Source organism: Equus asinus, chromosome 26 (assembly GCF_041296235.1).
Source record: "Equus asinus isolate D_3611 breed Donkey chromosome 26, EquAss-T2T_v2, whole genome shotgun sequence".
NCBI classification, from domain to species: Eukaryota; Metazoa; Chordata; class Mammalia; order Perissodactyla; family Equidae; genus Equus; species Equus asinus.
The window spans coordinates 31,468,132-31,494,960 of NC_091815.1; the positions used below are offsets into that span (position 1 = coordinate 31,468,132).

At 49.4% G+C, this 26,829-nt stretch overlaps 1 protein-coding gene across 1 annotated transcript in view; it reads left to right on the forward strand.

Moving 5' to 3' along the window:
• Window positions 1–26,829, forward strand: part of ARHGAP35 (Rho GTPase activating protein 35) — a 111,044-nt gene that overhangs the window by 22,156 nt on the left and 62,059 nt on the right. Inside the window, exon 2 of the mRNA XM_070499406.1 lies at window positions 16,861–20,737. Coding sequence (XP_070355507.1) covers window positions 17,054–20,737 — 3,684 coding nt within the window. The 5' untranslated portion in view covers window positions 16,861–17,053. The remainder of the gene's footprint in view (window positions 1–16,860; window positions 20,738–26,829) is intronic.

The window sequence follows — 26,829 nt, forward strand, 5'->3', positions numbered from 1 at the left end:
CCTGTGGGTAGGTGAGAGACTGTCCCCTCTCGGTGGAGAGCGCTGCTAGAGAGAAAGTGGATTACAGCACTAGCCACTTCTGTTTTCTCGGGAAAACTCCAGCTGCACAGCTGTTTTTGCCCATTCTGTCTTTGCAGCAGTGCAGTGTGGGGTTCAGCCAGGCGCATAGGCTTCAGAGGCAGGCAGCTAGGGCCACAGGAGGCTGGATCATCTAGAACGAGTCACCTGGCCTCTCTGAGACTGTTTTCTCATCTATAAAATGGGGATTATAGTAGTACCTGCCTGTTGAGTTATTGTGAAAAATGAAATGAAATCACATATGCGTATTGTTCACTTGCTACTGTGCCTGGCTTGTGAATATTTGCTGTTATTACTTACATAAATGAGAGGTAACTAGGGGCTGGCCCCGTGGCCGAGTGGTTGAGTTCACGCGCTCCGCTTCGGTGGCCCTGGGTTTCACCGGTTTGGATCCTGGGCGCGGACCTCGCGCTGCTCATCAGGCCACGCTGAGGCGGCGTCCCACATGCCACAACCAGAGGACCTACAACTAGAATATACTGCTATGCACTTGGGGGGCTTTGCGGAGAAGAAGAGGAAAAAAAAGATTGGCAACAGACGTTAGCTCAGGTGCCAATCTTTGAAAGAGAAAAAAAGAGAGAGAGAGATAATTAAGTGGGAAAACAAGTGGTGTGCGCATGTGTCTGTAGAGCCGGCTCTAGGCCAGCGGCTGTTCCTTCCCTTACCCCACTCACTGTGCAGTGAGGAGACGGCACATGGCTGTGGCACTCCTGCTCTCATGGTCCTCCCGGTTCTCACCAGGCCCCAGGAAGGCTCAGTAGGTGTTAAATGAGGGCCGAGCCTGGAGCCATCCCTGTGAAGCACTGACCCCGTTATCAGAGAAAGATAGGGTTGTGTAATTGCTGGATGGGTTTTGTGTGTTCCATCTTGTTGAGAGTTGATTACCTATGAGGCATTCACTGAATCCCATTTTACCAGAACTCTTCATTTGCCAGTCTCTGAAAGGAGTTTATTGTGCCGAATACTTGGAAAATGCTTAAATGGGGTTGCAGGACATAGTTTCCTGGGGTAAGGAGGTTAGAGAAATGATGGACCAGCTAAAAATGTTCAAGTGTTTATCTGTTAGGCGTGTTGGCAAATGCAGTATGAAAATGACGACAGCCGATGGCCCAGTTTCCCCAGTCAGCCTGGCAGTCGGCGAGAGTCCGGCTTCTTTGGGCTCTCGCTGGGGTTTACGTCTTCCCCAAGGTTTCCATTTCATGAAAGATTTTTTGTTAATGGAAAACTGGGTCAGCAGATGATGTGATGACGGGCCATAGGTGTGGTTTGAATCGTTGTTAACCTCCGAAGTTAGCCGCTTTTATTTAGCCTTTAAAAAAAATTATGCCGTCCAACACTTCATTCCCTTATCTTGGTTGAATATAATAGCTGAAGATGAATTTAAGATAAGACTTGGCGACATCTGAGTGATCGCTGAGCAGGTGGGAAGCCACAGACTTTCAGGAGCCAGAGCTTTGATTCTGCTCGAGATGAACTCAGTTCTTCGGCCTAAGAAAGGTGATTGAACCACGTTCTGGGCAGTTTTTTGTAATGGGATTTTCAGGTGTGATCTTAACCAGAAAATAGAGGCCCTCATCAGAAGTGTAGACAGTGGCCTTTCCAGGGTCAGTGGTGGCTTCAGCGAGGACGAGGCAGAAACGCCTGCCCCGTGTGCCAGTGGCACTCCGCCGCCTGCCCTCAGGGGCTGCGTTTCAGGGCTGCAGGAGCTCCGGAACCCTTTGCCGAGTGCTGTGGTTGAGATTGGTTTTCAAGTTGCTTTTTAGAACGAGAGTGACTGTTTACTTGGCCTCCACCCCCAGTTTCTGTGAATTCTGAAGCTTTATATGAGTTATCAGTCAGACACCAGAAACCTAAGAAGGACCTCCCATGTCTGAGGTTCTGGGGAAAAAGAAGGACTCTTTCGATTCTCCCTAGTCCATAGAAACTCGGCTGTGGAGAGGTGTGATTCTTCCTTCCTTTTAGAAAAGTGTGCAGCTAAGGATATAGCTAAACTGGCATCTTAATCTTTAGAACTGCAAACTTACATTGTAATATACCTAGGGAGATGTTTTCCAGGATTTCATCGTATGGTATTTTAAAAAGAAATTGGCAGTCTTCATTCTTTTGCCATTTTATATCTCATTTTCCATCTCAGTTGATATTGCTGTTTTCATTTCCACATCATCTACTTTTGTGTGTTATTGTCCAATCAGGAAAGTGGGCACCACTCTAGATACTTCAGGCAGAGAAGTATTTAAATGCAAGGGGTTTGTTAGGGAGATGTTAGGAGGGCTGGAGGAGCAAAAGAAGGAGAGGAGGGTGTGTGTGGAGGTGTGAGAGGGAGAAGGGAGTTGTTACCCCAAGATCAGGAAGCCACCTTTGGGCTGGAGCCCGCGAGTCGGCTGACGTGAGCTGCTGACTGGCTGCTGCTGTTGGAGCCACACTGCCGCGATTCAGCAGGAGCGCAGATGCTGCGAGAGTGTGTGCGCGCGCAGCGCCCGCAGTCCTTCACGGTTGCTTGCTGCTGCTGCTGCGCACAGACCAGTAGCAGAAAAAAGTGTCGTATCGCTCTTCCTGCCAGAGTCTCCAGCCTTTGGCAGAACCAGCTGGCAAAGGAGGCTGGGAAATGTGGTTTGCAGATTTCCAGCTCTGGTGACACAGAGAAGAGTATAGGAAGTACAGGTGTGGCCAGATGAATGCGGTCATTGCTTGGGGGTGATCCGTTTGTCACACTGGGCTGGGCCGAGAAGGCATTATTTTGAGCTGGTGACGTTCAGAAGGGTGGAGAAGAACTATAATGGCATTCCAGGTGAGGGATCACCTGTGTGGGGGTGTGGAGGCGCGCGTGCACCAGGCATGTTCGGGGCACAGGTTAGCTGGGGCCGGGAGCTCTTGTTGAAGGGTGGTTGGAGGCAAACTCCGGTGGAAGTGTTGTGACAAAAACTTTTAAAATTAACACAGAGCCTTGGTACACGATGATTTGGCCTGGGAGAGACCAGTGAGGAAACGCTCACGATGATCCAAGCTTTGGAATCAAGAAAGGGCACAACCCAGGCCGTGACGGTGGCGTTGGAGAGGAACAGCCCGTCCACGGGGAGCTGGCGTAGCTGTCAGTGGGCTGGGGCAGCCATGGGGACAATGACTGTATTCGGACTTGGTTAGTTTCCCATGTAAATTGATGTATTGATTACTGTATGGGCTTTGAGGCTCTTTGTTCTCTACTCTGCTCTTACCTCTCTCCGGGATGATGCCTTGGTGAGGAAACGCATCACCATACTGCTAGGATTTCTCTCGAAGTGGCACTGAATTCACTTCGATCATAAACCGTGTAAGTAAATGTGGAACCCGCGTGACCTCTGCAGGCGCCTTGATAAGTTGAGGGGACACTTTTGTTACTTGGGGTGCTTTTTTGGCTTTTCCTGTAGACACTAATTCACTTATCACGTTTAGCAGGTAATTTGGAGCCAGGTACTATGTTTAGTGCTGAGGTTGGATGGGGAGCAGAATAGATAAGACACTAGGTCCCCATCTTCTTGGAGTTAACAATTTAACAAGAAACACATTAAAGGAGAAATATTACTGGGCCTTAGAGCCTTTGCATTGCCGCTTACTCTGTGTGGAACACTCTCCTCCCAGCTTCCCACATTATTATTATTATTTTTTAAAGATTTTATTTTTCCTTTTTCTCCCCAAAGCCCGCCCCGTACATAGTTGTATATTTTAGTTGTGGGTCCTTCTAGTTGTGGCATGTGGAACGCCGCCTCAGCGTGGCCTGATGAGCAGCGCCATGTCCGCGCCCAGGATCCGAACCAGCAAGACCCCGGGCCGCCGAAGCGGAGTGTGTGAGCTTAACCGCTCGGCCCGGGCTGGCCCAGTTTCCCCCGTGATTCACTCCCTCGCGCTTTTCGTTTTGCAGTCGCCTGTCCCTCCCTGCTGGCGTGGGAGCCCCTGGGGCGGGGCTTGTCTTTTTGCTCACTGCTGTGTCTGCAGCGCCCGGTGCCATGCCTCATGCAGCAGTGGGTGATTTACATGGTCCCAGTCATTTTCTGGTGAATGAGTGAGTGAGAATGAATGAGTGGGGTCAGCCAGGAGCTGCAGGAGGGAAGGCCACGGTGGCCAGAGTCCAGTGAGGAAACAGCAGAATGGTGGAGGTGAGCTCACAGGGGGCATGTACGGGTGCCGTTGGGAGGGCAGAGGGAAGCTCTGAGGGCTTGTACTCAGGGCTTGACAGGATCGGGTCTGTCCTTCAAGGACATAATTTGCTGCTCCACACAGTGTGGATCGTAGAGAGCGAGAGTAAGTGTGGGAAGGGACACGTGAGGCTGTGGGCGTCTGGGTAAGCTAGCTTCCCTCCAGCACACAGGGCCTCTTCCTTGGCGGTTGGATCTGTGTCTGCTCCAAGGGTAGGGATCGATCCTTATCAGTCTGATTATAATTGCGTGCACTTGGGTTATCATTAGCCCGGAGTGCCCTCCCTGTCTCGGTGAAGAACATCCTTGTCCGGTATCCTGCTGACGGCTGGCAGCTGTCAAGATAGGCTGGCTGTGAGCTGCCGGTTCCTAGTTTGTGCGTGCGCCTCCCCTCCCCGCTGCAGGGTTTAATGGCCTGCTGAGGGAGAAAGTCCAGGCTGCCCGGCTCCTCTCCAAGTGTTCCGCCACTAAAATGTCTGTATTACCTCTCAGAATCCTTCTGAATCGTTTGCTGGCATGTAAGTCGCTTTTTAAACTTTGGTTTTGCCACTTTTGCGACTGTTTGTACTAGCTCTTTCCCCTGTAGGAATTTGGGTTGCTTTGGTCCCTGGAAGAAGGCCTTTTCACTTGCCTTTGCTTTTTAAGATTGGGTGGACAGGTCGGAATGTTTCCGCCTCCTGACATGTTAGTTGGCAAAGTAGTAGAGGTGGCCCTTACTAGAGGTCACTTTGGAAGAATGTTAGTTGGCTACTTAGCATTCTTGGCGTTCTTGTGGAATGATACAGGTTTATGGCCTTTTTATTAAGTTCTTAAAATCGAATGGTCTTTAATTAGAAGCAAGCACATATAAAACTTTGTGACTCCAGACAACACTGGCCTTACTGTATGAGGTTATGGAGTGAGGTTTGCGCCTGCAGGAAGGCGGGTTTTGGAGGGGAATGGAGCAGAGGTGTGAGAAGCTGTATGGAACATTCTGGCCCCGTCCTGCCATCTGCTCACTGCTGCCTGAGCAGTGTGGAATGTGGACATACGGCTTTCACGCTCCTGGTTGCTCTTGATTGCTTTGGATTTGCTCCTGACTGGGCTTTGAGCTCTCGTGACTCAGCTGGTTGAGCTGAGCTTCCTGTTACATAGTCAGTATGGAGAACGGAGTTCGGTAGCCTGAGCTTTTTGAACTCACGTAATTACAAAATTTGACAAGCCATGATACATAGATTTTAATCGTCATCTTTGAAATGGCCCACTCTAATGTTTTAAATAAGGCAGTTGAAGGATATATGAATTCACGGACTGACAAGTTATTACAATATAACTACCCCCCCCCCAAGAAAAACCCAGAGAAACCCCACATTATTCTACTGTGTACGATTCTTCATTGGGCTGGAAGGGCTCAGGAACGTATCATCTCTTGGCCCAGGTGTGACCCAGGCCATACTTAATCAAGAAAAGGGTCGGTGCTTTTGATGGGTGTTTGTGTACAAGCAAGTTACCGTGCTGACCCCTGTGCTCTTAAGGCGCGCTGGTAGCCAGAAGGATCGTCTTGTTGTGGACAGCAAAATTGAGACCCTGACAGGCTGTCTTACACGTGGGGTTTCTGAGCAGAAAGTCGCAAGAACAGACAGATGCAGGAGTGGGTGAGTGGTCTGAGGAGGTGGGCGGGTCTGTGCAGAGGTGAAGGGGCTGGGTGGAGTCACCTCTGTTCATCACCAGATCCTCTGTTCCTTTTGCAGACTGGTCGTCACGTTAGCCACCTGATAAAAGTGTTCATTTAAGGTTCATTTAAGGTTTTAACGTAGTCGATGCTGTGGGTGGCCACAGTCAGTCTGCTGATAAAGTTTTATAATGGTGGTATATTTTTCTGTTTCATTCTCTAAAGTGAGTTAGAAATCAGCAGGAGCTATTTGTTGTACATTGATTTTAAGACTTTTCAAAAGAAAGTAGCTGCGATGTGTTCCCAGGGCCATGTGTCACCTGGGGAGTGAGGAGTGAGGTCACCAGAAGGGAACACTCAGTGGGTTTATGTTGGGATGAAACAGTGTGGGCATTCTGTGCATATGTAACTGAGAAAGGTATGTTATCACCTAGTGTGAGTATATTTTTGATCATTTGAACTCAGAGACATGGTTTTGTGAATAGCAGCCAAATACATGAGGTCAAGGTGGTTTCCTCTGGTAGATAGGACGGCTGGACCTGTTTTCCTTCTTAAGTCTGAGGGCTGAAGTAGTGATAAAAGGTGACTCAGTGATCTTCGTGAAAATTACTGGCCAAGGACTTCCAAGGAATTGTGGTTGATAAGGAGGAACTGGTTACTATTCTGGTCTGTTATCTAAGGGAAAATCATGAAGCTAGCATTTTATAGAAAATCTCACTTTTTAAATTCCTTATATGATCACAAGTGTTTTCTTAGTTATTTTTGGACTTCCCAACAGGACATGTTTGTTTTTGTTTTTTATTGAGGTCATATTGGTTTATAACATTGTGTAATTTCCAGTGTACATTATTACATATCAGCTTCGGTATAGACTGCATCATGCTCACCACTGATAGTCTCGTTTTTATCCGTCACCATGTATATTATGTGCCCTTTACCCCATTCGCCCACCCCCTCCCCCTTCCCTCTGGTTCTTCCCCACTAACCTGTTCCCTTTCCAGGGTGTGTTATTGTGCTAGTTTGAAATTTGTCTTGAAGTAGTAGGTGATCGACAGGTGCTATATAGAACATACAGCGGAAGTTCGTGAAAGTACACGTGTGAGGAGACGTGGAGGTTGCATTGGTGATAGATGGTACTGGCCGACTGTCCCTGTCCCTCTTTCTCGTCCCTTCCTGGTCATTTTGATTCTAAGGTCTCGGTCAGTCTTCTTGTCTCCACACACGCATGCGCGGCAGAGAGTGGTGCGCAGACCCAGCCCGGGTGGGAGTGGGCTGGCAGAGAGGTGTGCCCCGGCGCGGGTGTGACAGCTGCTGCTGTGGCTGGCTTCCCTGCTCCTCCGGGCTCCACGGCTCTCCCCGCTCCTGCCTTCAAGGGACTTTGATTTAGAGACACAGAGCAGTTCATCGGAAGTCCTTTTAGTTGTTAATCCCAAGAAGAATTTTAGGAATTTTCTCAGATCAGCCAGTTTTCTTCAGATTTTGCTGCTTATTTGTCTGCCCTTTCCCCTTGGCAGGCTCCCTTGACAGTGAGATGCAGGGTCCTGGGTTTCAGTCTGGGGAGGAAATGACGGCCCTGAGCACAGTCGGAAGGTGCTTCCTGTGCGCCCGCTCAGTGACAAAGGCGGCCCTGGCAGGGCCCTCCCTGGGCGGCTCCCCCAACCTCTGTGGCGGCCTTTCCCCGGGAGCACGTGCTTTCCCCGTGCTTCTTACGCGCAGGCTGCGGTGGCCTTCCAGGGAAGCGGCTCCCGAGGGCCAGCGTGCAGGTGCTTTCGGAGTCCTTGCCAGTCCTGCCCGGCCGCCTGGGGCCCTCGGAGGATGCGGGCGGCTCCCAGCGTGGCTGGGCCGAGGGCCCGCTGGGTTCCCGCCCCGGCTCTTCGTGAGCGGAGCTCTTTCCCTCTGTCTCAGTAGTCCCTCATCCGGGCTGTTTCCCGAATGAAAGGGGGGAAGATGGGGGTGGGGACAGATTGGGGGCTCTTTTTTTTTTTTTTTAATGATTTTACGTTTTCCTTTTTCTCCCCAAAGCCCCCCAGTACATAGTTGCATATTCTTCGTTGTGGGTTCTTCTAGTTGTGGCATGTGGGATGCTGCCTCAGCGTGGTCTGATGAGCAGTGCCATGTCCGCGCCCAGGATTCGAACCAACGAAACACTGGGCCGCCTGCTGCGGAGTGCACGAACTTAACCACGCGGCCACGGGGCCAGCCCCGATTGGGGGCTCTTTTTAACTCTTAGCTCTGGGCAAAATCTTGGAATTGAGACCGCCAAATGTCTGATTGTTAAATGGCTTTTCGAACTGTGAAGTTTTTTGAGCTTTTTAAAAAAACGATAGAACTTAAGAAAATTTCTTTTTCTGTGGGCTCCCACCATATAAAACAGGTCAAATTGAGTTGCTCTGTTTTAAGGCTGGAAGGTCTCATGTGCCACCTGTTCAGCCTTCCCCGTGGCCCTGAGGAACCGTCATTGCCACCTGGGCCCTCCAGGTTCCTGCCCCTCAGCATTTCCTCTTGCTCGCTGCCTCGGGGATAAGGGTCACCTGTTCGCCAGGACCCCAGCAGAGGCCTAGAGTAGAAGGGGACACGGACCGCAGTGCTTGAGAGAGGCCAGGCTCACGGCCCAGCTCGACTTGCTAGCTCTGTGAACTTGCATTTCCTCATTTCTCTGAATTGTCCCCTTTTAAACAACTATAGAGAAAAGAGTATAAAACATGTACGTATGAACAGTTGAGAAGCAAATACCTGTGTAACCAACCCATCAAGGAATAGAGGACTGTGTCCTTTTCTATCATGTCTCCTCTCCTGGCCTCAGAGTAGGAACCTGAAATGTGCCTTTCAAACACTGAGGTGATAAATATTTGAATAAGAAATAGTATTTTTCATATCAACTTTTAATAGTGCATGCATATATCATTTTTTCATTCAGAAAAATCCAGTTTTAAACATATTAACTCATATATTCATCTCTTGAAGAAGACAGAGATAAACTCCTCGATTTAAAAGATTTTCAAATATGGTTAATTGAGCCTAGAGCACAATTTTGGGGATTTCGGGCCCCTGCCCGGGTTCTGTCTTCTGTCACTGTTTCATCGCTCTCAGACCTCAGTTTGTAACTTCATTTGAAACAAGACAAGTATGTGAGTAATTGTGGAGGCCAGAAAAGGGAAGAGAGGAGTATGAGTATTGATTTTGCTCGTGTGAGTCCTAAATTAGTTCTTTAATCTATGGATACAGATTGTTCCCTACTAAAATTTGCTGGATTTAGAAGTTGGCTCTGTTTATTCTGTTTCCGTGTGACCACTGGTCTTATCTTCAGTACAGGTGCTTTAAATAAGATAAAGCCAGCCGTTCTTTTTTTAAAAGTTTGTGCATGTGGGATAGCTTTTATTACTTGCGGTAGCCTGTTTTAGAACTGGCAATTTATAGAAGAATGCAAACGAGTAGTGAGGAACAATTAGAAGTGACGGGCTGAAATCCTCCTGTCGCCTCAGATGCCATCAGGGGAATAGAATGGCAAGGCTTACTGTTGGACTTGGAAATAAGCTCACCCGTTTTTCCCAATTGACAGATATGCCTGTTTCTTCAGCACTGGTGTCTGTTTGCGAGGCACTTTTGCTTGGATGGTACCTCCACTCTTCCTCCATATTCAGAGAAATTTGATGGAGAACCCTCTTTCAAAAATAACCTCTTTTCTACTGAGAAGTTAAAAAAAATCTGAATAGATCCTAAGTGCTCAGAAGCAACTGCTTAAATCATTGTGTGGGTTTTCTTTACCCTTTCAGAAATCACTGTAAAACTGGTCTGAACCAGGAGATTGACAGGTGAGACTCGGGTGTGTTTGTGTCTCTCCTTTGGCACTGAGTATTTTTACAGCTTATCAGAAATCCTGTTTTGTCGTCGCTTTCTTTGGATAGGTAACCCAGGGAATGGGGCTGCGTCAGTGAGAAGAGTGCTCAGCCGTTGGTCTGCTTGGTCTCGAGTTGCTGTGATCCGCTGGCTTGGTCAGAAGTCCAGAGCTGCCTGGCGGAAAGCGGCTGAGGAGGAGTTTAAGGCAGTGCCTCTGCTGGAAGCGGCCCCTTCATCCATCACGGGGAATTCGATCTCATCCTGTGGATAACTCGGCTTAGAAATTTGGTTTCTGTGGGACTGGCTTGTGGAGTTCTGCCCTCCTCAATGTGCGAGAACTTGTCAGGGTGACAGATGGGCCACCTAGGATGGTGGAACAGCAGCATAGTTCTGTCTTTCCTACCCGGGAATTCAGAGGTCCCTTCACCAGGGCTTGGGGAAAAAAGGAGTCGAGAGGAACAGGAAGGGACATTTGCGAAAATTATAGATGGGACGGCACAGAATCTTTCATAACTGCTCTTTTAAAAATTAACTTGAGGCCAGGTTATTTTCAAATCAGACATCTGAGGTATCAGCCCTCACACACTGTCTTTGATGCCCCTGTTGTCCTCGCTGGGCTCTGGAGAGCGCCGCCCATGGAGTTTGCAGAGGGCATGGTGAAAGCTGAGTGCAGACGCAGAGCCGGGGTCCAAGAATAGCCTGCCTGTTGCAGGAGAGAACATGTTTCAAGACCAGATGGTTAAACACTTACCTCAGTCTTTCCAAAGATCCAGATGACCCATTTCAGAGATTTCCTGTCCCCCGAGCCTGGGGACATAGTGAGATTCCGTGATCTGAGGAACTCCTCCCTCCTACACTGAACAGGAGGAGGTGTGTGGAGCCTGTACTAGTGGGAGCAACCAGCAGGAACGTCCTGGACAAATGTTTGCTCTTTGCTTCCTTTGTAAATGCACGGTTTTCTGCCCCCTTCCCCATTTATTATTTGAATTTGCATTGGACTGATAGATAGAAATATAATTGCCACAATCAAATAGAGCTTTCTTTTGTGTAAAATGATCAACTCCTTAGTCAGTTTGGTGGCTAAGGAGTTGAAGCGGCAGTGTTATAACCAGTGAATAACGATGGTGGGATAAGAGATTCCGTTCCTCTGAGATCCTCACAGGTAAGAATGCCCTGTATTCATAGTCTGGGCCCAGCTGCCCTTCTTGTATTCCACCTCGCATGCGTGGGAATTCTGGTCCAGTCAGTCCGTCCCCACACGCAGCTGGTGCTTTTCCGTTTTGGTCTCCATTGTTCATACCCTTTCACGTCTTTGGAATGCCTGGGCCATCTCTCCAAACCCTGCCGGTCTTTTATGAACCAATTTGAATTTAATTCCGCTCTGACCCCTTCCCCAGCCTCCCCAGATCTAAATGGTCTCCTCTTCCTTTCTCTCGATCCCAGGTAATGGTCTATGCCATTTATTGTCCTGTGGCTTAGTTATTTTTTAAGTAAAAATATTGTCTCAAATAAATTAAGATTGTCATCAGCAAGGACAGAGCCCTATTTTTTCCTGTTTCATTACGTTGTCTTAGCTCTATAAATACATATTTGATTTGGTTGATGGACAGGTCAGTTCTCAGTTGTAAAGATTAGAGACTAGAGTAGTGCCAAAATGGCTAGCTCCTCTGAGAGGCTATGAAGGAAGGAGAGAGGTCCGCTGCTCTGTGGCTGGGCCATCAGGTCCCTGCCTGTCTCTCTCTCTGGCACGAGAAGCGCTGTGTTGTGCTTGCTGAGTTTGACACGCTTGTTTCCTCAGACTCTTCTCGTGCGGTAGAGATGAGCAGAATCAGGGCCGTATTGCTGCACATTCCACCAGAATCGCGCAGAGGAAGTGAGGACTCATCCTGCATCAGTCAGCTTCGTAAAGATTGCAGTTCCTCCCACAGCCAAGTGCCCCGGCGTGTCCTGTGTGCACCTGACTAAGGTTCTGTAAAGTCATCGGGATTTCACAGGTGAATGAATTGGACGGATAAGGACCTTGGACTTCACTTCCAACTTTTCTTCTCTGATTTGTGTAAAGTTTTTAAAGGAAAAACAAACACCTTGAGAACATATACTTTAACATTTATTAATATGAAAATGGAAACGTTGGATTTTTAAAGAATATTTCGTTTAAATTCAGTGGTTCAGTAGACCACAGAGAAGCGTCCTCTTCTTACTGGGGCTGTTTTATCCCATCTTTCCTGGCTCATTTAGAAAGTGAATTCCTCTAGGGAATTCTCCTGTGGGAGTCTCTCTTACAGGGAGAATGTTCCCAGTTCCCTCCCGGCCTGTGCCCGTCCTTTCCCCCTGCAGCTGTGAGTCTGATCGTGTGCCTCATGAGAGCGCGGCATTCCCACCAGCTGCTCGTGTGTGTCATAGCTTTGAAAACCCATTCAGAAACGCAAGGTGGGGAGAAGTACGCGGTATCAAGGAGGCTTAGAAAATGCTCTGTGCGTTCCGTCAGTTACCGTGCTTATTGCCATTCCTTTCCCCTACTGAGGTTAAGACAAATTATGTTAGCAAGTATTTTACTTCCTTTGCTAGCAGCTCCCTATGAAATTATTTTCTTGTTCTATGATTATATGATATAATATTATTGGTTGGGTGGTGTTCTGTATATGGTTGTTTGAAACTAAATGCATTTTCAGAATTGCTTGGCTATTCTCATAGGTAGAGATGGTAGTTTTGGTTATGATAATGGTGACATTTGTGTCTACAGGGCATTCCAGATCCCACAGTCCAGAGCCATTTCCTGCTGGGGGCGTGGCTCGAGGCTGCAGGATGGGAGGGTGAAGCTGTTGACCCTTAACTCGAGCAGTCATAGTAATGCTGGGTCACAGGGGCGTTTCTGTGTCCTGTGAAATGTGCACCATCTTGGGCACGTCACCACTTCTTGCCCTGGGTGTCCCGTGGAGCTGTTAAACAGAAAACGCCCTCCTCCTGCCTTCCAGTTGTGGCGCTCCTGTGGGGAGCTGGTGTCTTGGTAAACAGGTCACGCGAACAACTCCGGAAGCCTGGTGACAGGTTCCAAACAAGCGCTCAGGTGTTTGCGTTGTGTTTTGGTACACCATATGTTTCAGGCAGAGCATTGAAAATACTCCTGAAGGGTTTGCCTTTCTGAAGTAGTTGACTTACTCTGCACAACTAACTAAATGTTAGGTTCTGTGTTTTTCTTTTTTAATACAGGTAGCTCTGTAAAGCTCAAGGATAAAAGGAGTTGACTATTTTAAGGAATACTTTTTCCCCTCTTTTCTCTAACTTTTCTGTTTTCAAAGGAGTAGTATTGGCCAATTCTTAGAATGGAAATTCAGATTTTGCTGTGTGATTAGCTGAGTTGCCCACTCAGAGTGCTGGTTCCATCACATTTGAACTAAAGATATTGCAAAGTCTTGGACATGCCCTGTCTTCTACTTTCTGGTTCTTTGTGGCCTTCAGATCATTCAATTTAGTGACTCAGCTAGTTTTTTTTACCCACCTCTTAGAAAAGTCCAATGTGTTTGTGATCAAGCACTTAAGCTTATTTCCCTTAAAGCAAGTGTTGGAGACATTTTTAGATTTCGAACAGTCTTTGTTTACCGTGTAATTCAGTCCAATTGAGGAACTAGCAGAACTGTATTATCCAGACATCAGAGACAGACGTGTAAGCGAGCGTGCTTATTCCAGGGAGCCTGTTAGGTTTCTAGCAATGGCGGTCTCCAGGTGTCCGAGAATCAGCCCCTCCCGTGCCTGCCAGTGCTCGTCTTCCTAGCTGTTTAATTTAGTCGGTTCGAGGCATTGGCTTTGAATGTCTGTTGTTGTGTTCTTTTTTTTTTTTAAAGATTTTATTTTTTCCTTTTTCTCCCCAAAGCCCCCCGGTACCTAGTTGTATATTCTTCGTTGTGGGTCCTTCTAGTTGTGGCATGTGGGACGCCGCCTCAGCGTGGTTTGATGAGCAGTGCCATGTCCGCGCCCAGGATTCGAACCAACGAAACACTGGGCCGCCTGCAGCGGAGTGGGCAAACTTAACCACTCGGCCACCGGGCTAGTCCCCGTTGCTGTGTTCTTGAGAGTTGAGTGTTGCTTTCTCTCCTTAGCGTCCTTCAGGTGACCGAGACTCTGACGTGAGTGGACTGAATAGGATGCCACGCCGTTTACAAACCGCACTGCAGCGAGCTGTCGAATGGGGAGTACATTTGAGTTTAGTTCAGAATGGAGTGGCTGTCTTTAGTTCTTGAGGGTTAAGAGCAGGTTAGTGTTTTGGCTTCCTGCGATCTCTGTGGAGAGAGATCGTTGGACCCACTGTACAGAGAAGTGGGGTGATGGCCGGCGCAGGCAGCGGTCACTTGAAGTAGGCGTCACATTGCCAAATTGCATTTCACGATTGGTTGAGTGGTGGCCTTGAGTCCTGCCAGGCTCCGGGATGAGGATGGCTAGGGAGGGCTCTGTCCTGGGAGCACCTCGACTTCCTCACCCCTCCTCCCTGCGGCTCTGTTCAACTCTGGCCTCCTCAGGGACGGAGACACCATCGTAGACGTGTGCTACAGAGCAGCATGCAAGAGCACTTGGGTTTGGTACAGAGCTTCCCTTTGCAGGTATCTCACCTCTTACGTGTGTAAACACGCTTTAGATATTCAGAAGCATCTTATGGTTTTGCTTGGGGAGCAGTCCCCCTGTGTCCCCTGGGTAAGCTGGAGGCCGAGCTCCCTCCCTGGCCTTGAGCCCTTAGGTTGTCTGGAGTCGTTGCTGACAATCATCCCGATTTCTCTTTTGAAAATGGTCAGACAATTTTTGCATACCAGTCTTTGTTTCCGTAGAGGGTTTGGCTTTCTGGGTTATCAAAGGAAGATATGGATGTTTGGGAAAGGCCTGTGACCTTCTGAGGTTATCATAGGGGACAGCTGTGCTTCCCTCTGCGTTCTGCCCTCATCTCAGTCAGCGTAACGGGTGGTGGGCTGACTTCCTGTGGCGTTTCTTGTGAGACGGGCCACGATGACATATTAAGGTTGTGGAAATGCCGGTTCCTACCAGGCATAAGTGAAATCAGAGCAAAATTGCTCCGTTCACGTATTTTAGATTCTCCTCTTCGGGAGTATTTCAGGAGACTGTTCCTTTGGCCCCAGGCTCAGCAGTTGCGCAGTCGTGTGTACGCGCGCGCAGACGGCAGTGCCGTGTAAACAACGGTAGCCAGAAGACCATTTATGTAGAGGCAAAGACTCCATACTGTCCTTATTTCAGCTGGAAAGTTGCCGCAGACTTTGTAAGACGTCGTAACGTTTCATTGCTTCAGCGATTCAAACTTTAGGTCCTTTAAAGTGCCACTCGGCAGCCACCTTCTGTGGTTTCCCACAGCCTTCAGGAGGGAAGGAGTCCCAGCGCTGAACGTGGTTAAGCAGGGCCCTGCCTGCGTGCTGACGCCTCTTGCCCCTCTCCTCCCCGCGCGCACTTTCCTCCAGCTCGTTCCCCGGGGGCCGTGCTTTCCCTGGGGAGAGAGGGGTCTGCACGTTTCACTGTCTCCACTGCAGGTCTCACCTGAGACGGCAGTTCCTTCAGAAAGGCTTTCCTAAATCTAAAAGGCTGGGTTTGGGGACTCTTTAACGTGCTCTAAGAGTCATCCATTTATTCACCCCGTCAGGAAAGATTTGTGTGAAGCCCTGTGTCCTAGGCTTGAGGACACAGAAGAGAACCAGACAGGGTGGGCCTTACCCTCACAGACAGAGCCTGTGTTCCTGTCAGGGAAACCACTCCATATTCGCACCCTTTAAAAAAACTTTTTATTGGGAAATAATTACAAACTTACAGAAAGTCACAAAAATTAAAATAGGACAAAGGAATAGTCTGTGCACTTGACCTAGATTCACCTATTGTTAACATTGTGCCTCATTTGCATTCTTATTATTTCCCAATATGTATAATTTTTTTTCTGGACTAGTCACGTACGTTATGATCTTCCTCAAAATACTTCAGTGCGTATTTCCTAAGACTAGGGCTATTCTCTCACGTGATAGGTATCAACTTCATAAATTCACATTAACAAAATACTTTGATCTGGTATTCTGTTCATAGTCCAGTGGTGTTAATTGATGTGATAATGTCCCGTTTAGGCCCCCTCCTGCCCCCCAGCTCTGGCACAGAATTCAGTCTAGGCTCAGATAATTGCATTTAGTTATGACGTCTCTTTAGCCTCCTTTAGTCTGGAATATTTACATAGCCATTCTTTGTCTATTATGACAGTGATTTTTTTTTTAAAGTACGGAGTCCCCCAAGCCCCCTTCTTAATAGACTCGTGCTCGTTTTGTGTCTGTCTGCTGTTTCCTTGTGCTAGGTTGAGGCCCTGCGTTCTAGGCTGTCACGCTGCATAGTGCTGTTGCGTGCTCCCGGGGGCTCCCATCTGGAGGCCCGGGAGGTCTTTCTGGCCCTCCGGTGGTGATGAGTTTCATCGCCCAGGCAGAGTGTTGCCCGATTTCTCCACTGTAGAATTAGTTGGGGGGAGGGCATTCCTTCCCTTTGCAACTAATAAGCTCTATCAGGAGACACCTTGATTCCAGGCACATATCCTGCTCCTGATCAAAATTTCCCCTGCATTTAGCATCAAGTGATGCTTCTTGTCTGATCCAGTAGCATGAACTCCGGTTCTTTGGCAGTGACTTAGAATTCATGACTGTCCTTAATCATTGTGGTGCTTCAGGTGTCCCAGATCTGACCAGTGGGAGCCCCTGCAGGCTGGCTCCTGTGTCCTTGGGAGATGAGATGTCCTGTCATTTTTCCGAACACTTCCTTCCTTTCTTGCAAAACAAGATGTTCCAGGCTCATCTCGTACCATCCCTGCGCTAGTCCTGGAATCAGCCATTTTCCCAGGGAGCCCTCAAACCCTTGTTTTCGCACTTAGCACACTGCAGTGTGCTTCCTCATGTGTCTTCCTCCGTTAGATCTTGTGCCTCTGGGGGTACAGAGCTGTCGGTCTTATGCGCTCTTAGAACTTCACTCAGCATAAGGCCTTTCACATTCGATGTTGACTCTCAGTTTTTATTGAATAAGAAAATTGATTTTTGCTATAGTTCAGTGATTAAAATTGGGTTCCAAAATTATGATGCTGATGGGTTTTCTTTTTTCCCTCCCATCTAGGAAGAAATGTTGGCTATTTGGCGATGAGAAGTGGCAAAAACTGACCTCGTCCTGGTATACAGGCACTACGGGACCTCACAATTTTGCTGCATGGGCAGCCGGCCCCCACTGATAATGTCGGGAAGCCATTGGGTCCACTGGAAAACACTAATCTGATCTTGGAAGTGGCTGATAGTGGCAGGATGTGTCGACGATGATGATGGCAAGAAAGCAAGATGTCCGCATTCCCACCTACAACATCAGTGTGGTGGGATTGTCCGGGACCGAGAAGGAGAAGGGCCAGTGTGGCATTGGGAAGTCTTGTCTGTGCAACCGCTTCGTGCGCCCGAGCGCCGATGAGTTTCACTTGGACCACACCTCGGTGCTCAGCACCAGTGACTTTGGCGGGCGAGTGGTCAATAATGACCACTTTCTCTACTGGGGAGAAGTTAGCCGTTCCCTGGAGGATTGTGTGGAATGTAAGATGCACATTGTGGAGCAGACGGAGTTCATCGATGATCAGACTTTTCAACCTCATCGAAGCACGGCCCTGCAGCCCTATATCAAGAGAGCTGCTGCGACCAAGCTCGCCTCAGCGGAGAAGCTCATGTACTTCTGCACTGATCAGCTGGGGCTGGAGCAGGACTTCGAGCAGAAGCAAATGCCGGATGGAAAGCTGCTGATTGATGGTTTTCTTCTGGGTATTGACGTTAGCAGGGGCATGAATAGGAACTTTGATGATCAGCTCAAGTTTGTCTCCAATCTCTACAATCAGCTTGCAAAAACGAAAAAGCCCATAGTGGTGGTCCTGACCAAGTGTGATGAGGGTGTTGAGCGGTACATTAGAGATGCGCATACTTTTGCCTTAAGCAAGAAGAACCTCCAGGTTGTGGAGACCTCAGCAAGATCCAACGTGAACGTGGACTTGGCTTTTAGCACCTTAGTGCAACTCATTGATAAAAGTCGGGGAAAGACAAAAATCATCCCTTACTTTGAAGCTCTCAAGCAGCAGAGCCAGCAGATAGCCACTGCAAAAGACAAGTATGAGTGGCTGGTGAGTCGCATCGTGAAGAACCACAATGAGAACTGGCTCAGTGTCAGCCGAAAGATGCAGGCCTCGCCCGAGTACCAGGACTATGTCTACCTGGAAGGGACTCAGAAAGCCAAGAAGCTCTTTCTCCAGCACATCCACCGCCTCAAGCACGAGCATATCGAGCGCCGGAGAAAGCTGTACCTGGCAGCCCTGCCGCTTGCTTTTGAAGCTCTCATACCCAATCTAGAGGAGATAGACCACCTGAGCTGCATAAAAGCCAAAAAGCTCTTGGAGACCAAGCCGGAGTTCTTGAAGTGGTTCGTCGTGCTTGAAGAGACGCCGTGGGATGCCACCAGCCACATTGACAACATGGAGAACGAGCGGATCCCCTTTGACTTAATGGATACCGTCCCTGCTGAGCAGCTGTACGAAGCCCACTTAGAGAAGCTGCGGAACGAGAGGAAGAGGGCTGAGATGAGGAGGGCGTTTAAAGAAAACCTGGAGACCTCTCCTTTCATAACTCCTGGGAAGCCTTGGGAAGAGGCCCGGAGCTTTATAATGAATGAAGATTTCTACCAGTGGCTGGAAGAACCTGTGTACATGGAGATTTACAGCAAACACCAAAAGCAAATTATAGAGAAAGCGAAGGAAGAGTTTCAGGAGCTGCTTTTGGAGTATTCGGAATTGTTTTATGAGCTGGAGCTGGATGCGAAGCCCAGCAAGGAGAAGATGGGTGTCATTCAGGATGTTCTGGGGGAGGAACAGCGATTTAAAGCGCTGCAGAAGCTCCAGGCGGAGCGCGACGCACTTATTCTGAAGCACATCCATTTCGTGTACCACCCCACGAAGGAGACGTGCCCCAGCTGCCCCGCGTGTGTGGACGCGAAGATTGAGCACTTGGTCACTTCTCGCTTTATCCGACCGTCTGACCGGAATCAGAAGAACTCGCTCTCTGACCCCAACATTGATAGGATCAACTTGGTTATCTTGGGCAAAGACGGCCTCGCGCGCGAGTTGGCCAATGAGATTCGAGCTCTTTGTACAAATGATGACAAGTATGTGATAGACGGTAAAATGTATGAGCTTTCCCTGAGGCCCATAGAGGGGAATGTCAGGCTGCCTGTGAACTCTTTCCAGACGCCAACGTTTCAGCCCCATGGCTGTCTCTGCCTTTACAATTCAAAGGAGTCCCTCTCCTACGTGGTGGAGAGTATAGAGAAGAGTAGAGAGTCCACTCTTGGCAGGCGAGATAATCATTTAGTCCATCTCCCCCTGACGTTAATTTTGGTTAACAAGAGAGGAGACACCAGCGGAGAGACCCTGCACAGCTTAATACAGCAAGGCCAGCAGATTGCCAGCAAACTGCAGTGTGTCTTTGTCGACCCTGCTGCTGCCGGCATCGGTTATGGGCGCAACATTAACGAAAAGCAAATCAGTCAAGTTCTCAAAGGACTCCTGGACTCCAAGCGCAACTTAAACCTGGTCACTTCTACCGCCAGCATCAAAGACCTGGCTGATGCCGACCTGCGGATTGTTATGTGTCTGATGTGTGGAGATCCTTTTAGTGCAGATGACATGCTCCTTCCTGTCCTTCAGTCCCAAACCTGCAAGTCTTCCCATTGTGGAAGCAGCAATTCTGTTTTACTTGAACTGCCAATCGGACCACACAAGAAGCGCATCGAACTGTCTCTTCTTTCGTACCATTCCTCGTTTAGCATCAGAAAGAGCCGGTTGGTCCATGGGTACATTGTTTTTTATTCAGCCAAACGTAAGGCCTCCCTGGCTATGTTACGTGCCTTTCTCTGTGAAGTGCAGGATATTATCCCCATTCAGCTGGTCGCACTCACTGACGGCGCTATCGATGTCCTGGATAATGACTTAAGTCGGGAACAGCTGACCGAGGGGGAGGAGATTGCTCAAGAAATTGACGGAAGGTTCACAAGCATCCCCTGCAGCCAACCCCAGCATAAGCTCGACATCTTCCACCCGTTCTTTAAAGATGTGGTGGACAAAAAGAACATCATCGAAGCCACTCACATGTACGATAACGCTGCCGAGGCCTGCAGCACCACGGAAGAGGTGTTCAACTCCCCGCGTGCGGGCTCGCCGCTCTGCAACTCCAACCTGCAGGATTCCGAAGAAGACATCGAGCCCCCTTCTTACAGCCTGTTTCGGGAAGACGCATCGCTGCCCTCTCTGTCCAAAGACCACTCTAAGCTCTCCATGGAACTGGAGGGCAACGACGGGCTGTCTTTCATCATGAGCAACTTCGAGAGCAAACTGAACAACAAAGTACCTCCACCCGTCAAACCAAAGCCTCCCGTCCACTTTGAAATTACAAAGGGGGATCTGGCCTACTTAGACCAGGGCCACCGAGATGGACAGAGGAAGTCTGTGTCTTCTAGCACCTGGCTACCTCCGGATGGGTTTGATCCTTCTGATTACGCCGAACCCATGGATGCTGTGGTCAAGCCAAGGAACGAAGAAGAGAACATATACTCAGTGCCCCATGACAGCACCCAAGGCAAAATCATCACCATTCGGAATATCAACAAAGCTCAGTCCAATGGCAGTGGGAATGGTTCCGACAGTGAAATGGACACCAGCTCCCTGGAGCGAGGCCGCAAGGTGTCCATCGTGAGCAAGCCCGTGCTGTACAGGACGAGATGCAGCCGGCTGGGGAGGTTCGCCAGTTACCGAACCAGCTTCAGCGTCGGGAGCAATGATGAGCTGGGGCCCATCCGGAAGAAGGAGGAGGATCAGGCATCCCAAGGTTATAAAGGGGACAATGCCGTCATTCCCTATGAAACAGACGAGGACCCGAGGAGGAGGAATATTCTCCGCAGTTTGAGAAGGAACACTAAGGTAAGAGGCCGGGTTAGGAGTGAGTCATAGGAGTGGCGTGCACAGTGTCTCGGCGAGAGCTGACTGATGAGGACGGTGGTGTTCAAGGATAACTTATTCTGGTAGAAAAACTGCCGTGTGTGTGTGTATGTTTACTCCTTGTCTGACTTAGCTTAGAAAGATAAACAGGGTCTCAGACAGCTACTACTGGCGGCTCTGAAGTAGTAAGGACCTTGGACAGATGGCCTGAGTTGTCTTTGTCCAAAGCAATAGTTAGGTAATTACCAAAATGAGGGTAGAAGCTGTCAGGGACCTGACAGGTAGCCAAGCCGGTGACGTTATGCTGCCTCTTCCTTCACTGAAACACCAGAATCCAAAATTGCCTGCGCCCGTCGCTGCCTGCTGGACACACATCTCATCCATACACATCCTCACTGCTCCCTCTGCCCGTTGCTGAGCCAGACGGGCTGCTGCATCTTGGGTTAGGAAAGATCGGGTGATGATTTCATTTGTACACACGAATCAGTGAAGGGTCTTCAGGTACATAAATGAGAAAGAAGCTTGCCACTGTGAGTTAGGAATCTGTGTCATGTTTGTAAAGTTGGAGCGCCCTCCAGCTCCATGCTGGAAGTGAGTCGCTGCCGTATCCGTGAGAGCCTCAGATTAGCTTAGGGACCGCGGTTGGGGCAGGGAGCGGGAGAGGAGGAAAAAAGCTGACCGGATGGATCATGAGTGTCAGGCCTGCTGTCAGCTGTCGAGGCCGCAGTCCCGCGTGCAGCAGCAGAGGAAGTCTCTCTGTCTTGTGAGGATTGCAGCGTGCAGGGCAGAGCACCCTGTCCCCTTGGGCCAAGGCTTTGAGAGAGAGAAGAGATTTCCCGACTTTTTCTTTTTCCCCCATTTAGAGTGGGGGGAAATGCTATTTGTTTTTCAGAGAAAGACACGGCGGTGAGATGCCACCATGGAGCTGTGTCACATGCCAGCCCTTGGTCAGCATTGTGATACACAGGGTGATTTCTCTGTGCTGAGTTCTTTCGCTCCTCTGCCTACCATGAAACGGCAGAAAGTCAAGTTGCTTGTCTGAAAGTATTTCAGGGGACTTTGGAAGAGAGGTTGCCAAAAGCTTGTGTTATTGTGAGACGGACCCAATCAAAAGGATCTGGAGCCCAGGCTGTTTGGGGAGCTGACATCTGTTGTCAGATAGCACCTGGATGCCAGTGCTGCGGCTCTTAGTAGCTAAGAGGGCCCTTGGAGATGGAGGAACATGGTGCCGTGGCCCTCACAAAGAAAATGTATTCACGTTGGTGCCCTGATAGCATAGCGTGCTCCCCGGTCACCATCCACTGGAGCTTCCAGAATGTTCTTAGCCATGCAGTTTTGGAAAGGGCAGGACGGTATCGTTTTCCCCTCCCCTCTGAGCTGAATGTTAATAAATATCATGGGCATCTTCTCTGGCTTGGTTTCCCCTCAGTTTGCTTTTCCACTTGGATTTCTTCATCTGCCTTTGGTGTCTCGTTCTCTGAAGGTTGGAGTGGGCAGGCCCAGTTCTGTTCAGGAAGCCAGACAGGAGCCTCGCCCCCCTCCCAGTGTTCCCCGAGGCTCTCCTGTGGCGCGATCCTGACATCCAACGCTTTGAACGCTGTGACTTTCTTTCTCCGTCCTCCGCTCCCCAAGCAGACGGCTGCCTCGGAGCTTCCCTGAATGCTGGCAGTCTTCTGATTTGGGGTGTTTGCACACCTGGGAATTGAGAGGGCGGCACAGTAAGCACACTGTGAATTATTATAACAATTTTTCTGACTTCCAACTGCATTTTAATACTTGTTGAAAATAGTGCTTTCAAAACACATTCTCAAACAAGCCATGCTTGACAGAACACACGTTGTGGGCTCGGCAGAAAAGAGCTGGTTGCCGTGAGCCTGGGAGAGCGCTGGCCCTGCTGGTCATGGCACTCACTAACCCGGAGCCTCCTTACCCAGGAGCCTCCTTACCCAGGGCCGCCAGGTCAGCACGCAGGGAGGGCTCGGCTTCCGTCTGTCCCAGTTACGGGGCCACACCCTGCAAGTCAAACAAAGGTGATACCTCTGGCCCAAGAGCAGTAGCGTGCCAGAAGTCAGCTCGGGAGTGCCCTTTGAGAGGAGTGCGTAAAGGTGGGGTTGTCTTTTCCTGCCCTGCAAGATGGGGCTTTGAGTTGAGGTAGCTGCTTTGTCATCCTCATGCTGCAAAGATGAGCACAGCCTTCGTTCGCCTCCCGGCTGGGGCAGACCTCTGTTAAACTGCTGCCCTGAGAACACGGACTGACACTTGTTTTACTGGAAGAGCGAGATGCCATGCGGCAGGGAATGCCAAGCCAGCCCCTACGTGGGGAATTTGGCTTTTGATTTTTATTGGCATGACAAAGCAATACAGTGTTTATTTGAAGTGAGGGGGGAGCCAGTTGGTAATGGAAAGCGCACTTAGTGCCTGCTGCATGCCACACACCGCTGGGGAGGCGACACAGACGCTTCTGGCCAGCCCTGCACAGCTCCTGACAATAAGTGTCTGCCCAAGGGGCTGTGTGGGGCAAAGCAGAAATCCCACGTTGGGGGCAGTTAAGGAGGGGGTCAGGCTCTGGGAATTAGGGACCCAAAGTCAAGTCCCAGCCCTGCCACCTCCTGCCTGGGACTTTGGGCCTGCAGTTCACCTCTCCGTGTCCCTTTGGCCAGAGGGAGACCGTAGTAGCCCTGTCCTCATGCCTTTCTCATTCGGTTGTGAGAAATGGAGTTAAGATTTTGCATGTAAAACACTGAGCTTACTACATGCTGGATAAGTGTTAGCTATCATTATTATTATTTAACTAGACCTTGAGGGCTCAGTAGAACTGGAGAAGTGGTCTGAGGTGAGGAAAGGCTCGAAAGTGAGAAAATATGCACGTCGTATCGAGGAAAGCAGAAAACTGGTCTGGTCTAGCAAGAGCTTGAGGGACCAACATTGTCCCTCCCTTTTGTGTGAGTTTTAACCCGGTGTGCTACTGAGCTGCTTTCTCAGCACTTACCCTAGCAACAGCCCTAACGACGACAAAGCTGTGCTCTAGATGCCGGTGTGATGTGGAAAAAGAGGGATTGCTGGGCACCCTCGGCTCACTTGCTGGATTAGCTCCTTACTGTAAATGGGAGTGGGCGTGGGGGGCTTGCTCTCGTTCTGCGGGTGGAAGTGTGGGCTGTACAGCGCTCTGTCCTCCGGGTCGTTTCCCCGCTGAGCCGTTAGCAGCCCACCCTCATGGTGGGAGCCTGCCGCGCTCCGCTGAATGAGGCTGGAAATCTACGATTGCACTTCAGCGGGCCCGTGAATAGGCGCTTTGTCTGTAAGGAGTTGTTGCGCATGGTCTCTGTCTCCCAGTGCCATGCGTTTGCAAAGATGAGATCAGGACCGACAGGGTCTTATTTTAAAGCCAAAAAACAGGCTGGGTGCCTTGCTCTACAAAATGCGCCTCTCGGGCAAGCTCGAATTGCCGAGTGTAGTGCGTCTGACCACAGATTTAAAGAGAGGACATTATTGGCTGTTTACTCTTCTATCTGATATGCTCTTATTTTTGTGTAAAAAAAAAAGACACAACACAGAATGATAAAGAAAATCTTTCACACACTGTAGCTACCACATGACAAGACAACCTATTGAAACGCAAACCAATTCAATCACGCATTGTTTGGTCTATAAGGCACCAAGTAACCAGTTTGACAGTTTGTGTCCCCCCCAGTGAATTGGCTTATTTCACTGGATTCAGTGAATTGGCTGGTTGTTGTGGCTTTGTGTGGACACAGCTCTCACTTTGTGAGGCCGAGAACGGAGTTAAAGTTTCCAGTGTGAATAAAAACCAGCTGGGGAACTGGACCACTCGCTCCCCAGGGAGGGCTGTTGCGTTTTGACAGACAGGCTGAATGGTATGAAATATGAGCTCTTTGTAACCTGCTCAGGAAGGACTCTCAGTGTGTGCTTCCGAAAAGGCTCGTCCTCCTCGGTGAGCCTGAGGCCACCTGAACACCTGGGTCTTCAGAATGGGGTGGGGGTGCCAACTTGACCTTGGGTTTTCTGATTCCGGAAAGAATTTTATTTTTTAAAAGTACTTCTGCTCCGAAGCACATGCTCGTTCATTCTTTTAGGCGGGAAGCATTCAAGGCATGGGCATTTAGTGAGCACTTGCTGTGTACCTGGCGTTGTGCTAAGTGCTGTACGTGTGGCAGCTGTGTTGGGCTCAGTTTACAGACACGGGGGTGACGGACTTTAGATGTGCACTTAGACCAATTTTGAAGGTTACTAGAGGGGAGGACGGGGTACTGAGAAGTTAGAAGTTTTAACCTCAACTAGGGCGTCCAGGAAAGCTCCGCAGGGAAATAGTGTCTAAAGCTGCGGCTTAAAGGGGGCAGGCAAAGTCAGCGAAGCTGGGGGCTCGTGGAGAGAGCTGCTGAGAAAGCAGTATGGAACTTGGAGCTGCAAAACTTGGCGGGTCCAAAGAGTTGAGAGAAACCTGGAGCAGCTACTGCAGAGAGTAAGGGGGAACCAGGCCGAACAGCAGAGGGCCTCAGGGGGCGTGTGAAAGAGTCTGTGCTTTCCCACTTCGCTGAACACCTGCTGTGTGCCAGGCGCAGTAGCAGGCATTCCACATCAGTTCGTCACCCATTTCTCTTATCAGTCTTAAGGAAATAGCTTTCAAAATCCTTGTTTTAGAGACGGGCAAACAGAGGCTGAGAGAGAGAAAACACCTTGCCTGAGTTAGCGTGTTCCTAGGTGGGGGAGCCGAGATTCCTGACCCCCAGTCTTCTGACTTCCGCTTCCAGGGGGTTTTTAGAACGCAGTCTCCGAGAGAGTAGTCTTCGATAGCCAGGCGCACATTTGGGCCACTCAATCAGTCCAGTCAATTTGTTCATTTCAGACAAAGGACTTGGATTATTATCTAAGAAAATCCGCTTCCCCCACTGCCCTCTAAGAACAGCGTGGTGCTGTTCCCAGCTTCAGAGTTGAGTTGAACAGAGGACAAAAAATGCATGGAGACGCTGAAATAGCAACTGGAACTTTGAGAAATTGTTGTGAACTGCTGTCACTCATTTCTCAGTTTATTTTAAGCCCGAAGAACTGCTGTAGTGTGTTTTTGGTGACAAAAATAGACTATCTTTAACTATCTGCCTTAGCTTACAGCACACCTGTTCTTTAAAAAAAAAATTGCAATAGGCAGCCCATATCTACTTTTCAAAGGATAGAGAATTGCTCTGATCTTCGCTGAGCCAACGTATTCTCTTCCTTCACCGAGTGATACTGAAATGTCTTTGTAGGGACCCAATTATTTCAGCTTAAGTAAAGAATTACCTCTCCTTCCACAGAGAGAGGGCTTCTGAATGTCCTTTATCCAGTACTGGAGAGGAGGCAAGCAGGTAGAAACTGAGCCACAGCTCTGCGAAGTCCACATTCAGTGAGTGTTGGCTCAGGCAGGAATGTTTGTAAAAGCTTTCCTGGAATGGGCGGACCCTTCTCCCCACTTAGCCCCCTCTCGCACTGGCCATTCCGTCTGAGAGAGCAACAGGGCTTGACCCAGATCTGCCAGACTTCATGCCTTTATGGAGCAAAAGGCTATGATCTCAGTTCGTTTGGGGCCTGTGAGGGGATGACATGCCTTTCCTTCTTTTCCCATCATGTGAGAGGATTAAGGACGCTAGGAAGGCCGAGACTTCATGCTACTTCCTGTTCCATCCCCAGCCGAAGATGCTCCGGGATGGTGAGTGACCAGGTCATGGTACTCACTGTGCCGTGTAACATGATACCAGCTTGAAGGAGACCAGGTCTGAGCACTCGCGCTTTCATGATAGACTTCGCCAGTAAGAGCAAGTCCGCCCTCGGGTGTTCTCTGAAATTTGGGCTTCGATTCTTTTCAGAGCTGGAAGCGGGAGCACCAGCTAACCGAGAATACATTTGGGCATGAGCGACTGACTTAATTGAAAAGGTCCTTTGGAAGCTGTGTTGGAAACACGAGAGTGTCGTGGCCCATCGGAAAGCTGTGATCTTGAAGACAGAATGCAGGGGAGTGCTCTGGGGACCTGTACTGACGGGCTTTATGGATCCTTCGGTCCTGAGCTCCCACGGGCTCCACT